This window comes from Trichomonas vaginalis, chromosome VI, assembly GCF_026262505.1.
Source record: "Trichomonas vaginalis G3 chromosome VI, whole genome shotgun sequence".
Lineage (NCBI taxonomy): Eukaryota > Parabasalia > Trichomonadida > Trichomonadidae > Trichomonas > Trichomonas vaginalis.
In genome coordinates this window covers 64300-79018 of record NC_067208.1, presented here as the reverse complement: position 1 = coordinate 79018, position 14719 = coordinate 64300, and the positions used below count along the sequence as shown (strand labels likewise).

General features: G+C 32.1%; 8 protein-coding genes and 1 pseudogene across 9 annotated transcripts; 3 read left to right on the top strand and 6 right to left on the bottom strand.

The window, feature by feature from the left end:
- Window positions 1-1045: 1045 nt before the first annotated feature.
- Window positions 1046-1282, bottom strand: TVAGG3_0776160 (N-acetylmuramoyl-l-alanine amidase family; the record flags this gene model as incomplete). The annotated part of the gene is made up of 1 exon (XM_051246138.1): window positions 1046-1282. One exon carries the CDS (start codon window positions 1280-1282, stop codon window positions 1046-1048), a length of 237 nt encoding a protein of 78 aa, XP_051081613.1.
- A 3364-nt stretch (window positions 1283-4646) lies between these two features.
- TVAGG3_0776150 (uncharacterized protein) lies at window positions 4647-5938 on the bottom strand (the record flags this gene model as incomplete). Its single annotated transcript, XM_001294351.2, has 1 exon — window positions 5156-5475. A coding segment is annotated over one exon (320 nt), but the record flags the coding sequence as incomplete, so codon positions are not given.
- A 1985-nt stretch (window positions 5939-7923) lies between these two features.
- TVAGG3_0776140 (phage tail repeat-like family) lies at window positions 7924-8742 on the top strand (the record flags this gene model as incomplete). The annotated part of the gene is made up of 1 exon (XM_051246137.1): window positions 7924-8742. One exon carries the CDS (start codon window positions 7924-7926, stop codon window positions 8740-8742), a length of 819 nt encoding a protein of 272 aa, XP_051081612.1.
- A 139-nt stretch (window positions 8743-8881) lies between these two features.
- Window positions 8882-9244, top strand: TVAGG3_0776130 (uncharacterized protein; the record flags this gene model as incomplete). The annotated part of the gene is made up of 1 exon (XM_001296067.2): window positions 8882-9244. One exon carries the CDS (start codon window positions 8882-8884, stop codon window positions 9242-9244), a length of 363 nt encoding a protein of 120 aa, XP_001296068.2.
- A 17-nt stretch (window positions 9245-9261) lies between these two features.
- TVAGG3_0776120 (serine threonine-protein phosphatase family) lies at window positions 9262-9504 on the top strand (the record flags this gene model as incomplete). The annotated part of the gene is made up of 1 exon (XM_051246136.1): window positions 9262-9504. One exon carries the CDS (start codon window positions 9262-9264, stop codon window positions 9502-9504), a length of 243 nt encoding a protein of 80 aa, XP_051081611.1.
- Window positions 9505-9507: 3 nt separating this feature from the next.
- On the bottom strand, window positions 9508-9831 carry TVAGG3_0776110 (uncharacterized protein; the record flags this gene model as incomplete). Its single annotated transcript, XM_051246135.1, has 1 exon — window positions 9508-9831. One exon carries the CDS (start codon window positions 9829-9831, stop codon window positions 9508-9510), a length of 324 nt encoding a protein of 107 aa, XP_051081610.1.
- Window positions 9832-10030: 199 nt separating this feature from the next.
- TVAGG3_0776100 (uncharacterized protein) lies at window positions 10031-10351 on the bottom strand (the record flags this gene model as incomplete). The annotated part of the gene is made up of 1 exon (XM_051246134.1): window positions 10031-10351. The coding sequence occupies one exon, from the start codon at window positions 10349-10351 to the stop codon at window positions 10031-10033; it is 321 nt and encodes a 106-aa protein (XP_051081609.1).
- A 156-nt stretch (window positions 10352-10507) lies between these two features.
- On the bottom strand, window positions 10508-11035 carry TVAGG3_0776090 (protein of unknown function, DUF4107 family; the record flags this gene model as incomplete). The annotated part of the gene is made up of 1 exon (XM_051246133.1): window positions 10508-11035. The coding sequence occupies one exon, from the start codon at window positions 11033-11035 to the stop codon at window positions 10508-10510; it is 528 nt and encodes a 175-aa protein (XP_051081608.1).
- Window positions 11036-11260: 225 nt separating this feature from the next.
- Window positions 11261-12189, bottom strand: TVAGG3_0776080 (annotated as a pseudogene). The gene has a single exon. A coding segment is annotated over exon 1 (929 nt).
- Window positions 12190-14719: the final 2530 nt, after the last annotated feature.

Sequence of the window (14719 nt, the reverse complement as noted above, 5' to 3'; positions counted from 1 at the left end):
TCAGTTATCTTTTCATAAACGTAATTTTGTAAATCAGCAACTCTTAACGGGTCAACCTGACAAAATACTAAAGTATCCCTGAAAACATAATATTTAAGAATGATATCACCAAATGATTTAGGATAATCATCGAACGCCTGAAATGCTAACAAATCATTTACCGGAATAATCATATCAAAAGTGATATCAACTTCTTCATTTGCTCTCTTGAAAACTTCTGAAGGGTCAATATATTTACCACATACTGAGTTATCATATTTTTGAACATTATTATATAACGAATGAACAAACTTTTTAACTTTCCTTTCTGATTTCGGTTTATATGTTGCAAATGCGAAAGATTCACGGGCGCAATCCATCTGAAGATAACCAGCATCACCTCTTTCGGTTTCTACTTCTAATTGTTTAAAGCTTTGATTTGATGATTTGTAACCAACGAATAAACGCATGCATTTAAAAGCGGCATCACATATGAAAGCTTTATTTGAAACTAGAGTTGCTTTAACTTTGCGTTTAATATATGTGTCACCTAATTGGTTCACATCATGGATTTGTAATTCTTAAATGAGTTTGTTTATCATCAAAATATGGAGTATCAGAGTCATAGCATGAACTTTCAAGTTCTCTATAATATCTTCTACCGTCATTCTTTGCAAATATTTCATTTATCTTTTCGAATGAATGAAACACATTTCCATTAATTGGTTTGGTGTTTGGCACCAAATAGTTAGTCGTCATTTATTAAATAAAAAAATCAAAATTAAAAGATGGAAATGAATTTTTAATTTTAATGAAATAATCAGAAATGGCGGCAGGATTCTTTAAAAAATTATGGGATAAAGTAAAAAGAGGAGCGAGTAAAGTTTGGGAAACATTGAAGAAGGGAGCAAATTGGATATTTAAGAATAAAGAAGCAATTAGTGACGTTGCTGAATCAATAACACCAAAAGCTGCCCCAATAAGAGAAATTTTAAATAAAGGAGAAAAAGTTTATCAAAGACTACAACCGATACTAAGATAAAAATAATATTTATTTATTTTTCCACTATCTACCTCCTATTTTATTAAGTATTCCTTCAGCAATTCCACCAACTGCGTTACCTGCTTGTGCTCCCATCGCCGGATTACCTGCTTTAGCACCTAATACTCCACCTATGATAGTTCCTGCCGTTTTCGCTACTGGTGCCAAAAAGTTTGCAATGGGTTTAATAATCTTTTGATGAACCCAACCCGCAGCTTTCTTAATTCCATCCCATAATTTTTTAAAGAATCCTGCCGCCATTTCTGATTATTTCATTAAAATTAAAAATTCATTTCATCACTTATATTCTAATTTTTATTTAATGATAAATGAAACCGATTTTAAAAATAAATGAAACAAAGGAGGAAGAAATAAATGAAAGTGAAAATGTTCAACAAAAAATAAACGTTGTTAAACCAATTACTGAAATAAAAATTTTTTCATCTGTTGAAGAATTTAATGACTATTATGCTAACAATAAAAAATTATTTGAAGAATTGACAACATGTAAATTGAATAAAATGTTTAAAGTTGATGGATTCAAAATTTCAAAAATAAAAGGAGTGGTTAGTTTGAAATCTATTCCTCAATCAAGAATCACCTCATTAATGAAAATAGATGATTTAACAAAAAGAATAGAAATTATTGAAGAGCGAATAAATCAAATTATTGATTTCATAAATTCAAATAATCATTAATTTCTAATTTTTTTACTCGTTTATGAGGTTTTTGATTATGACTCCATTGATTCCATTCAGTTATTCAACAATGTTTAATTAATCGTGGAATATCTGACATCATCTATATATAGCTTCTTTTATAAAAGATGGAAAAATAAATTATTTTAAAATTAATGTTAATTTTTTTTAATGCGTTTATGTTTTATTCATGAAAATAATTATTTCTAATTTCTTTTACTCTCTCGTATATACTAGATTTAAAGAATTCAGATTTTTCCCCATAATCTCCTAAATGTTTTCTAATCTTATCGGTTTTCCATTCATAATATGAAACTGTATAAACTTTATCTTTATCTTTACACCTTTCATCACTTCCAATATATTTATATCTCATTAGCTTATTTTGGCTTTCATATTCATTAGCGTTTAATAATTCACAGTCTTCCTTTTTAAATAAATGTTTTATGTATTCAGGATTAACAATTCTATAATATTGCTTCCCTTTAAATCTTTGAATATAAACAGGAACACCATCCTCTAAAATTCGATAATCTATTTTATCTGGTTTTACTTGTTGGGTCATTTATGTAAGAATAAAAAAATAAATATATTTTAAAATTAATGTTAAAAATAATGATACAAAATCGTTCGATATTGTATGAATTCTTACGTTTACAAAAAAAGTCACACAACCCGTCCATATATACTACTTTGACTTCAAGAAAATTACTAATTTTATTTAATATGAAATCGACAATTCGTTGGGAAAAACTACGATAAGATTTTAAATTGTGATAAAATAAAATCTTAGTTGGCATTTCGATAATCGAATTATTCACTGAAAGTACGAAAAGACTTTAATTACTTTCTGGCTACTTCAGATAATTAGGTTTGGTTCAATTCATTGAAAAAAAAAGAGGGAAAAAAAAGATTCATTCTTTGATATGTTTAATTTTGCTTTTCTCATTAATAAATAGTTGTCTGGATTTGTGCTGATTTATAAAAACGATTCGAAGCTCTACTAGACATCTAAATTTTCTTCAATACCCTACGTTCCCAACTTCTGGAAAACGGTTTTTCACCCTTATGATCAGTTTCAGACACTTTGGGAGTCTCCCAAACTTTGATATTTTGCATTATGATAGAGAAACGTGTCTAGTTTAACGCACAGTTGTTTTAAAGGCAAATGATGATATCACATGAAATTATCAAATTATCAAATTTTGAAGTACCAGTCCAAAGGGTTAATTAGATCCTACACAGATGTGCGATAGTGAAACATATGTGTTCTTGATTTGAGAAGTCCTACTGATAGAGGTATGAATCTCACAGCTTTGTGTGAGTGTGTCTGACACTTGTATAGAGTGGAATATGCGCCGACATATATTATATAATAACATGTAGTTGATAATTATGAAAAAATAGAATTCGATGCGAATGATATTGAAAGTTGTTTTGTAATTTGATATTTTTCTTATATGTGTTAATTAGTAAATGGCTTGTTTGTTGTGATAGTACTGTGAAAAATGAAAGGTATTTTAAATTAAAAAATGAGATTTTGAGATATCTCTAGAATTAAGAATTTATTATGTATTTGACTTTTATATAACTATGTGTAAAGGATCTCGATGTCTATATGCTTTTAAATAAAATTAAATAAAATGAGATAAAAAATTAAAATGGACAAGAAGATATATGGAAATGTAATTTGTATTGTGTTGGTTGTTGGCAAAATGATTTTAATACAGATTTAAGGATTTGGAATGGATTTGAAATTAAATGATTTTAATTCAAGGAGTAATAAGATTTTGAACTGGTTTTTATTTTGTGAATGTAAACTCCTTCCATAGGATATGTATTAGAAAGATCAATGTCAAACTTTTTGAAAGAATTGTTTTTTTGTTGAGCGATTTTCTCATATTTAATAATATATTTAAGTTGGCGTATCTCACGCCCTTCCAAAAGTATGTATTAGAAAGATAAATTTTAAACTTTTTGAAAGAATTGTTTTTTTGTTGAGTGATTTTCTCATATTTAATAATATATTTAAGTTGGCGTATCTCACGCCCTTCCAAAAGTATGTATTAGAAAGATAAATTTTAAACTTTTTGAAAGAATTGTTTTTTTGTTGAGTGATTTTCTCATATTTAATAATATATTTAAGTTGGCGTATCTTACGCCCTTCCAAAAGTATGTATTAGAAAGATAAATTTTAAACTTTTTGAAAGAATTGTTTTTTTGTTGAGCGATTTTCTCATATTTAATAATATATTTAAGTTGGCGTATCTTACGCCCTTCCAAAAGTATGTATTAGAAAGATAAATTTTAAACTTTTTGAAAGAATTGTTTTTTTGTTGAGCGATTTTCTCATATTTAATAATATATTTAAGTTGGCGTATCTTACGCCCTTCCAAAAATATGTATTAGAAAGATAAATTTTAAACTTTTTGAAAGAATTGTTTTTTTGTTGAGCGATTTTCTCATATTTAATAATATATTTAAGTTGGCGTATCTCACGCCCTTCCAAAAGTATGTATTAGAAAGATAAATTTTAAACTTTTTGAAAGAATTGTTTTTTTGTTGAGTGATTTTCTCATATTTAATAATATATTTAAGTTGGCGTATCTCACGCCCTTCCAAAAGTATGTATTAGAAAGATAAATTTTAAACTTTTTGAAAGAATTGTTTTTTTGTTGAGCGATTTTCTCATATTTAATAATATATTTAAGTTGGCGTATCTTACGCCCTTCCAAAAGTATGTATTAGAAAGATAAATTTTAAACTTTTTGAAAGAATTGTTTTTTTGTTGAGTGATTTTCTCATATTTAATAATATATTTAAGTTGGCGTATCTCACGCCCTTCCAAAAATATGTATTAGAAAGATGACTTATAATTTCATAAATTATTTTGTCCCGACGGTTTGAGCGGTTATCAGAATGGTTGCTTACACAATGCGTCAGCAAAATGTCGGTTGGGGTGCCCTTCTTGGCCTCCTGAGTACTCACCAAGATACCCCCAGCTCCCGCAAAACACCTCCCTTAGGTGCGCATTACCTGACGGCATTATTTTGCAATTATTTCAAATTTTTTAGATGTCTTTTGTTAAAGTTTGTTAACTAAAGACTTGAAAACAGCTTACCGCTTCAAGCTGCTCTCTGCCCGGTTCCTCTGCCGCAATCTTATGTCTGATTGTGCGCAAAGCTCTCCTCCTTGTGAACTTTGCCTGACAGATACACCTGGGAGACAGCATTCGGACATCTTACCGCTTCAAGCTGCTCTCTGCCCGGTTCCTCTGCCGCAATCTTATGTCTGATTGTGCGCAAAGCTCTCCTCCTTGTGAACCATGGCTGATAGAAAGAACTGAAAGACAGGATAGGAGGAACATGCCGGTTCAAGTTAACTTGCAATATGCTTCTGATTAGTGATTTTAGATGAAAGATTAGCGAAATCGCATTTAAATTGGATAGAAGGATTCAATTTTATGAAGCAGGCTCGTAGGAAATATGCAGGAATAGCACAATCTTTTGCAATCACAACGCGATTGCAAAACTTCGACCGACAAGAGTGTATTGTGCACTCTTGTCGGTCTGCATGTCTCATTCTGGGAGACATTGTCACTGCATGTCTCCCAGAATGAGACAATCTTTTGCAATCAGAATGTGATTTCAAAACTTCGACCGACAAGAGTGCACAATACACTCTTGTCGGTCTGCATGTCTCATTCCGGGAGACATTGTCACTGCATGTCTCCCAGAATGAGACAATCTTCCGCATTCATAACTTGAATGCGGAAGTTTGACCGACAAGAGTGTATTGTGCACTCTTGTCGATCTAAATGTATCTTACAATCAAAGACACTTTCATACAATCTTTTCGAAGTTAAAAAAAAATTTAATTATTTCTTTCTTTTGTTTATTAAATCGCCTTACTCACGTACTAATCTCTTTTAGAGACTCTATCGAGCTATCCCCACATATAAACCTGTGACAATAATACATATTTACTCTCTTCATATTCTGATCTCATGACACATTATCGCAAAAACTATAATTATACAACACATCTCATAAAGTCTCATTTTAGTCCTATCTAAGCGTTCAAAACCTATTTTCCACACGTAATCTGATTCTTCTGGCTCCGCTGATTCGATTTCTGCTGTCAGATCGTGAAAATATGCATCACATAAAGAGATAGATGCAAATTGCACAACTTAATATTTTCCTTAAAATTTCTCTTCAGGTTCATAACTAAATAAGAAAGAAATAATTAAATTTTTTTTTAACTTCGAAAAGATTGTATGAAAGTGTCTTTGATTGTAAGATACATTTAGATCGACAAGAGTGCACAATACACTCTTGTCGGTCAAACTTCCGCATTCAAGTTATGAATGCGGAAGATTGTCTCATTCTGGGAGACATGCAGTGACAATGTCTCCCGGAATGAGACATGCAGACCGACAAGAGTGCACAATACACTCTTGTCGGTCAAACTTCCTAATACAAAATTTGATTCCCTTATTATCTTCTTAACAAAACTTAAGATTTCAATAATACATCATGAAAACATTCATTTACTACATTCACACTGTTATTCCTTTCTATAAATTAACTCATTTAATAGAATCTTGTTTTTATATCTTATTATTTTCTCATAATACTTCTAATTCCTCTATTTCCTCTTCCACATAAAATTTAATTTTGTAATGCTATCATATACACTTAATGTTTTCAAATTTTCAGATTTAAATTTAATCTTTATTTTCATCATCATTTATAATCTTGTTCCTATATAAAGTTATAATAAATTATCGTCAGATTCTAATATTTATGATTCTTACTACTCAATTCAATATAATTATGTTAGTCACTCATATTCAGGAGAATAATTTAAAAATCTATAGCTCATATTTTGATAGTTATATATTTAGATGATATATATTGCAATTCCGGTTTCAACACGATCAAATGCCAAACCAAGACAAAATATATATGAATTTTCAAAATATCGATTTACATTAGAATCTATATCTAATTTTATCAATACACAAGTAGGGAATGTTCAATACATCTTTGAGCAACGTGAATAGCACAATTTTATAGGATTATTTGTTGATTATATAAAATATAAGCCAAATCGAATCTGCTGTATAGTACTTTAGTTTATCATTGAATGTTAAATGTGTTCAGATAAATATTTGAGTCAGATATCGCATTTTCTAATTTCAAAATTTATCTCATGAAGTTAGAATTTATTTGATCATACAACATCATGTTAGTCAAACTAGAGTTCAATGGCGATTCTAAAATGGAACAAATGCTTGTTTTATCAAAATGTTAAAATATTAATCTAAAAAACTTAATATCTAACCAAACCATTCTAGAATTATTATATACAGGTATGGGCAATCTAAATGCACACGGAATTCGGAAAATTAAAAAGAATATTTATGAGATTATTAAATCTTATGTAATTCAATGAAAAGTAGATAATATGAATATCCATAGGCTATATATCAACATATGAGTTTTTGGTTTGACCAATACTATACTAATGTGATCAAATTAATCTGATTTCTTAGATTTTCATTTGAAGCATTTGCAGTAGTAGGGGTACCTTTATATATTAACATATTAAAAAATTGCGCTCCGATTCGCAGTTTCTTCATGATTTTGAGATTGCATTAGATTTCGCGATGCAGAAAAAAATCACTTTAGATTCCCGTCAAACTCTAAGTATAAGCATGTCTCTATATGTAGAAACTGTCTGCGCTATTTATTTCCCGGCTCAAAAAACCACGGTGTCTGTGTGAGGAAAATACCCATTTTAGGACCCTGGGTAGGGGGTCATGAAAATTTTCCAAGAGTTGGAAATATAGGGTAATTATTTTTTCGAGTATTCTACGTACAATTATAATAGTTTATCATTTTTAGAATGTATAAGCTATGAATATTAAAAAAAAAAAAAAAAAAAAAAAAAAAAAAAAAAAAAAGGTAGTGGGGCTTCCAGGCACTTCGTGCCTTCTAGCCCTGATGTTGATGTTTAGTATAAATGAAGTTTTTATTCGGAGGACTCTTCTTCTTCCTCCATTGCTTCTGGGAAGAAGCCTTCTTCTGGGTCGAAAACATTATATAATGTTTCACTTTTCACAAATTATATATGTTTTCATGCTTTGTCACTTTTCTGTCACTTTTCGGGTAAAAACATTTTTATTATTATATATAAATGAATTTTACAAAACCACCGTTACCGTTCTTTGGAAATAAGAGTAGATGTAAAGATATTCTATTGAGAGAACTTAAGAAACTACCGAATGGTCTAACATTTGTAGATTTGTTCGGTGGAAGTTTCTATATATCCCATTTGTGCCATACCGTATTCCCAGACTCAAAGATTATATGCAATGACTTCGACAACTATATGGACCGTCTCAAACATATTCCAGACACAAACAATATATTGAAAGAGTTAAAAGAAAAGATACCTATAGGTAAGATGGAACGTATACCATTAGATAAGAAAAATACTGTCAGAGAGGTTTTGAAAAAAGCAGAGTATATTGACTGGGATAGTATATCTTCTAGACTATTGTATAGTGGTTCTATAAGAGTTCATGACATTGAAACACTTATGTCAAAAGTTTTATATCTTAACTATACAAAGGTTTTCAAAGAGAACATAGAAAAATATATTGAGGGTATAGAGTTTGTGAGATGTCGTTGGACAGAGTTGTATGAAAAATATAAAAACAAGGAAAATGTTTTCTTTATAGTAGACCCGCCGTTCTTTAACACATATGATTTTCAATACCAAGTAGACTGGACTTTGAGAGACTCTTTAGAAACTTTAGACGTTGTACATAACCATCCATGCTTTTACTTTACATCCGATAAAAGTGGTTTGGAAAGTGTCATGAGATGGTTAGAGGACATACATGACTATGAGTTTAGATACGATAAGATAGAATATGAGAGAGGTCCTATAAACGGGAGAAAGTGTCATAACAAAGAAATTTTATTAGTAAGTAAATGTGGTTTGAAATAGGACTACTTGTTTTAGGTTTTTTCCATTGTGTCATTTACTTATTTGACGTGGCAGAAAGATATAGAGAATATGAAGATGAACCAATACCAGCAAATGTTCAGCATATGTACTCGTAAGAGATATTTTTATCTAATATTAAATGGACGCACAGAACTTAGCGAATGCACAGCAACCTGGACAACCAAACCCAGAGAATATTCCAAATGAAGTTAGAATACAAACTGCAATGGCAAACTATGGTCAAGTGCCAACAGATGTACAAATGCAAACTGCCATGTCAAATGACGCTGCGTTAGGTTTGCCACCATGGTATGCAAATATGAGATGGAAAGAGTTTTATACAAACCCTGAAGTGGGATATAAACAACTCTATGCAGATGACGCGAACACAGGAGTTGACCCAGAATATGTTTTCTACCAGAGGAGAAACAGAATGTATGAGCTCCAGTTAAAAAATGCTATGGAACTCAGAAGGAAACGTAAGAGACTAGGTGGACATTAGATTTTTACATATAGTAAATGGGTTTCTTCAGTAGTATTGGAAACTTCTTTCGAAATGTTGGAAGAGGTATATGGAATGGAATAAAATCTGTCGGAAGAGGAATTTGGAACGGAGTCAAAAATATTGGTAAAAGAGTAGGTCAGTTCGTTGGTATTATACCTAAAGACCCTGAACCAGAAGAACAAGCTCCTGTTATACAACAGCCTGAACCTGCACCACAGTCTAGTTGGCAACCAAATCCAACACCTCAACCGTATTAAAAATTATATTTTTACCGTTCGATAGTAGTTGTATATGAAACTAAGTTCTAAGTAAAACGCATGGTATAATGGAATTATTCTTTTTCTTCCATCTGTAGTAAACCATACTTGAAAGTCTGAAATACTTCCACTTGGTGGTTCGTATAACTTTGTAGGTTTTTCGTAAAAGTCATTTGCCAAGCATAAGAAAGAGTTTTGGGCGCCAGAAAATGAAGCATGAACAATAATAGCAGCTGGGTCGAAAACATCTTTAAATAAATATGGTTCATCTCTTGCATATCGACTGTAAATATTTGCTAAAGGAAGTTCGACTTTCTGATTTAACATTCTTTGCAAATAATACCAAGTTAGTATACAAGTCTCGTGTACTGTGGCACTGCGTTCCACCGTACGCAATACTTGTGAATTTGACACTTTACAAAACCGTTAACGTATATTTTACAACACAAACGACAACACTAACTTAACCTTAAATATTTACAAAGCCGCCAACCACTTCACCTCACTAATGTAAAAATAAACGTTCTCACTTACAAAAGTATTGCAACTCCTCCCATTGCTGTGCTTCATATAACAGCTCATAATCTTCTGACTCACTTTCTTCTTCATATAGGTCAAAGTCACTGTCAAAATAAATGTTAGTAAGTTTTGACAAAGCTAATGAAACACGTTTACCGTTTGTATCGTATGCTTGTATAAACTTTCCATTCTTCATTCCTTCATAAACGCTCAAACTAACTTTACCCTTTCTCCCTCGTATCTGATAGAATGTATTTTCACGAGGAACGAAGAACAAATTCTTGAACTCATGACCGTTGTAGTTTGTTATCTCAATAGTTTTCGTCATTTACATCCAAATAAAAAATTTCAGTAAACTTAAAAATAAACTTAAAAATTAATGATATCACCACTCCCACACGTATGAAAACATAGCACAAAAATAAATTTAGGTGAAGTGGTGAAATCTCACCTCTTTTTTCACCTCTTTTTTCACCTCATGAATTCATTGCTTTATAACTCTCTTCCTTGGTTTCTTTTTAGTTGCTTTCTTCACGTCTGTCTCCAACTTGACTGTCTTTCTTCTTCGTCCGTAATGATACCAGTTACTTCCACCAGTCAATGGGTCAAATGGTCTTTCGTAAGGGTTTCCATACATTCCATAGGGACCATACGGAAGAACTACTGGTGGAGAAGAAACATTTTCTTTAGTTCCATCGACTCTATTTAAATGCATTGTTTCACCTTTCATCTGGTCATTAAAGTCTTTTGCATGTTTTGCAAACTCATCATCCTTTCCTAAAGCATTTTCTGACTCAGTCGCAACCAAATTGGATGCTTTATTTATGAGCCCTATTTTATTTAATCTTAACTTCTTTACAACCCAGCCTCCAATCTTTCCTTTATTTGCATCTAATGTCTTCGAAACTCTTCCTCCACTCATTTTATTTACTGCGTCATAAGCTCCAAGTGCTTTTGCTCCAAATGCTAATGCTTTTGTTCCCATTGCGCCTAAAGCTGCCCAAGCTACCATTTACACCATATTAAAATCATCTCTCTTCAATATTATCTCATAAAAGTTCTCGTTACTGGAGAAAGTCAATGAAACATAAACATTCTCACGGGCTTCGCCCTCACCGCTTTGCGGTCTATCTAACTTCTTTCTTATCTCATCTATTCGCTTCAAAATGTCTGAACAATTGCTAACATCTTCTACAACAGTTATTTCATCATGAACGACCTTCAAGAACAAGCTCATTTAATATGCAATTAAAATCATCTCAATAATGAGTCCATCCTTTCCATCTTTAGGTAGCACAACATCTTTCATTGAAGAAGGTTCGACAAGTCTTATGTTACACTTACTGACAAAGTTTGTTATACTATAATGCTTCGGTGGCGAATACATGTAGTTTGAAAGACATAATATAGATTCTTCAGCAAATTCACTTATACTGGATTTTATAACAATGTTTTCACGAGACCAAATACCACCAATGACAATCTTGTAAGCAATCCTGCTGAACCTTCAACTGTAAACGTCGATGTAACATTCCACGAAGGTCATCTATTGACATCTTTGAGTCACTGAATTTAAAGATTTTCTTAAAGCAATCGTCATTATCTAACCATGCAATAGCTTTGAAGTTTTCATTCGAATATACATCTGCTTCATTAAATGTAAAACCTGACTTCTTTGCAGAGATGACTTTAAAATCTATTGAGTTTGTTTCAAAATTATATGCTATGGTAACTTCTGAAGGTAATGGATGCCCTTCCGCAGTCAGTTGTTCTCTCACTACCGTTTGAAGCTTTGTATTAAAAACTTTCATGTCATCTCCTGTATCTAAGTTCACATACACAGCAATGGGAAAACTATCTTGCTTCTTTGTTTCATCATTATACCTCAAAACATTAAAGTTCTTCAATAATATTGTCCTTCCTGCTGGAATACTTCGAACCTGTCTGATTTCAATAGCTTTCTCACCTCCTACATACTCTACCCAGTGTCTTGGATATTCATAAGTATACTGACTTTCTTGAATTTTGGTTGGTTTCATCATAACGTGTTCATAGTATATCTTTATACTCTTGTCAGTTAGACTCGGTGCTATGTTCTGAATATTTCTGACTTGCATTTTAATGGAGATTAAATGAAGCATTTAATACATGAGTAGATGAAGACATGAATGAAACTACAGACAAAACTTAACTCTTCTCTCATTCTTCCTTTCAGCAAAGATTATGAATTCTGTTCAAATGTGTTGTATTTCTATTGTGGAAAGATGGGTTCAGGTAAGACATTTAACCTCATTCGTCATATACTCATAACAGAGCGTTTAAGTCAAGATTCATATTATGACCAAATCATTATATCAGCAACTTCAGACTCTATGGACTCAACAGCGAAAACATTTATGTCAAAAGTTCAAGCATCTGTCGTTAAAGTTCCAGTAGCGAACTCATTGAATTTCTTCAACGTTACGTTCGACGTAAGAGGAAATATTATGCCATCGTTGAATTTATACAGTCAGGAATGCAAAAGACTTCTGAGGAGATGGAAAGAATTATTGACAAACACCACTTACGTCAGTAATCAGAGTTTACGATATGAAACGACTTACAAACTACATTCTATCAAAACTTTCAAATACCCCTTCAAAAAATAATCCTTCAAACACTCTGCTCGTTTGCGACGACTTCGCCGGAAAAGGTTTAGTGTCAAAGCCTGACTCACCATTAGCTAACATCATTACTAAAGTCAGACATTACCATTTAACTGTAGCAATACTTATGCAAACATGGAGGTTTTTTAGCTTTAAACATAAACGTCTCATAACTACTTCGTTATCTTTCAAGGTTTCTCACGTTATGATATTGAACTCATTTGGAAACAGTCAGGTATAACATTACCTTTTGAAGAAATTTGGGAAGCATATAAGTCTCTCATCTCTCCTCGTTCATACCTTGAGATTCATATCATGACTAATAACATTAGAGTCAAAAATATCCATGGGAACGACCAACATTGTTTTAAAGTTTAACCTTCAATTGACTGATGGTAAACAAATTCCATGCATCTCTGTCGCCATTTCTGTTAATATTTTTGCTGTCATTCATATCATCCACTTCCCCATCCGTTAACTTTTGAGGATATGCGTTAGAATAGCTGTTCTTAAATGAAGGCTTTTCACCTTTGAGAGCATAAACTCTATAACTTTCTGCATACTTTATGTTTGAACCTCCTGAGCCATCATTGACATAAATTTTTATAGGCTTCCACCCTTTGTTCATGTTCCTGCTTCTTCCTTAGCTCTTTTGTTCTAGTTCTACATCTTTATACACAGCTCCTGTCTCAGTGAATTCAACAATATTTTCATTCGTTAGCTTTACATTCAAACCCTTGTCGAGTATATGTTCATTTCATACATATAAAAGGTTTTATTTTCTATATGAAATGAGAAGCAATCCATCTTAGCTGTGCCGTTATGTTCAATTGAACCAACATCAAATGTTGACTCACGAACGACAAACAATATTGTCAAAAGAACTATAGCTTCAAGTGTTTGAAAGAAAGAACCAAGTGAAATCGTGAATTTAAACTCAGCTTTAAACGCTAACGCTACATCAGATGTTAAGTTAGAGTATCCACCATGGACCAAGTTCTTTCAAGAGAAGCCAACGACAACCCTTACACAAATGTTCAAACAAATCCTCAGAAAGTAAGGACATTACCTTCTTCAGTTATACCAAACAATTTACTCAAAGACGATAGAAGCTTTTGACAAATCTTATAAGCGAGAACCAAATAAATTCTAACAAAGGAGGACCTTGAAAATGTTATCTCACGAATAACAGGGAAACATGTGTCATTGACTATCTCGACCCTGAAAATCGAATGCTGTGGTCAAACGCCACCATTCATGAAAATAGGTAACATCCGCATCATGAAACACCAGAACTACAGGAGTTGAGTTTAAGTATAAATATTCGAATGAATATACAAAACTTTCAACAGAATATAAGCTTTGTTGAAATATGTTTTAGTAAATTAAAGCAATTTGTAATATCTATCCAAACTTTCTTCAACAGTATCGAACTCATCTTTCACTATGCAAACCTAATCTTATTGACTTGGTGCAGTTTTCACTAAACACAATATAGCGCTTTGCGCTCGGCGCCTTTGACGCCTTTTTCTGTTCTCTTGACTGACAAACTAACTCATTTGTTCATCAAACAGCAATAACCAAAGTTCATGACCCAATACATAACATTCATACTTTATATTTTTAGCTCTGAGTTCTCTTGTAAGCTGTTGCATTTAATATTTTCTAAAAGTTCAACTTCAACAGTCATTCGCAGTGCTTCAGTTCTAGCAGGCTCTCCTTGAAAGTCAACAAGTCTGAATTGCATGTCTTTTCAAATTATGAGGACTAATGCGAACCCATTTACCTAAAATGATGTTACTATGACAGGAACGTTTGGAATGAACATTGAATTGACTGCATAACAGAAGGATTATATTCTAACTGAAACCTTTACTATTAACTCCTGAAATACCGTGACATTAGCTATTTTTGACTCAACGTTAAACATTACCATAAACATACGTATGGAACAGATTTCATCTCAATCGTTTTGTCAACACTTTTCAAAGGACATGTCTATATGGTATGCTCCCAGAAGCAATTGAACTCTATGATACTCCAATCCTCCT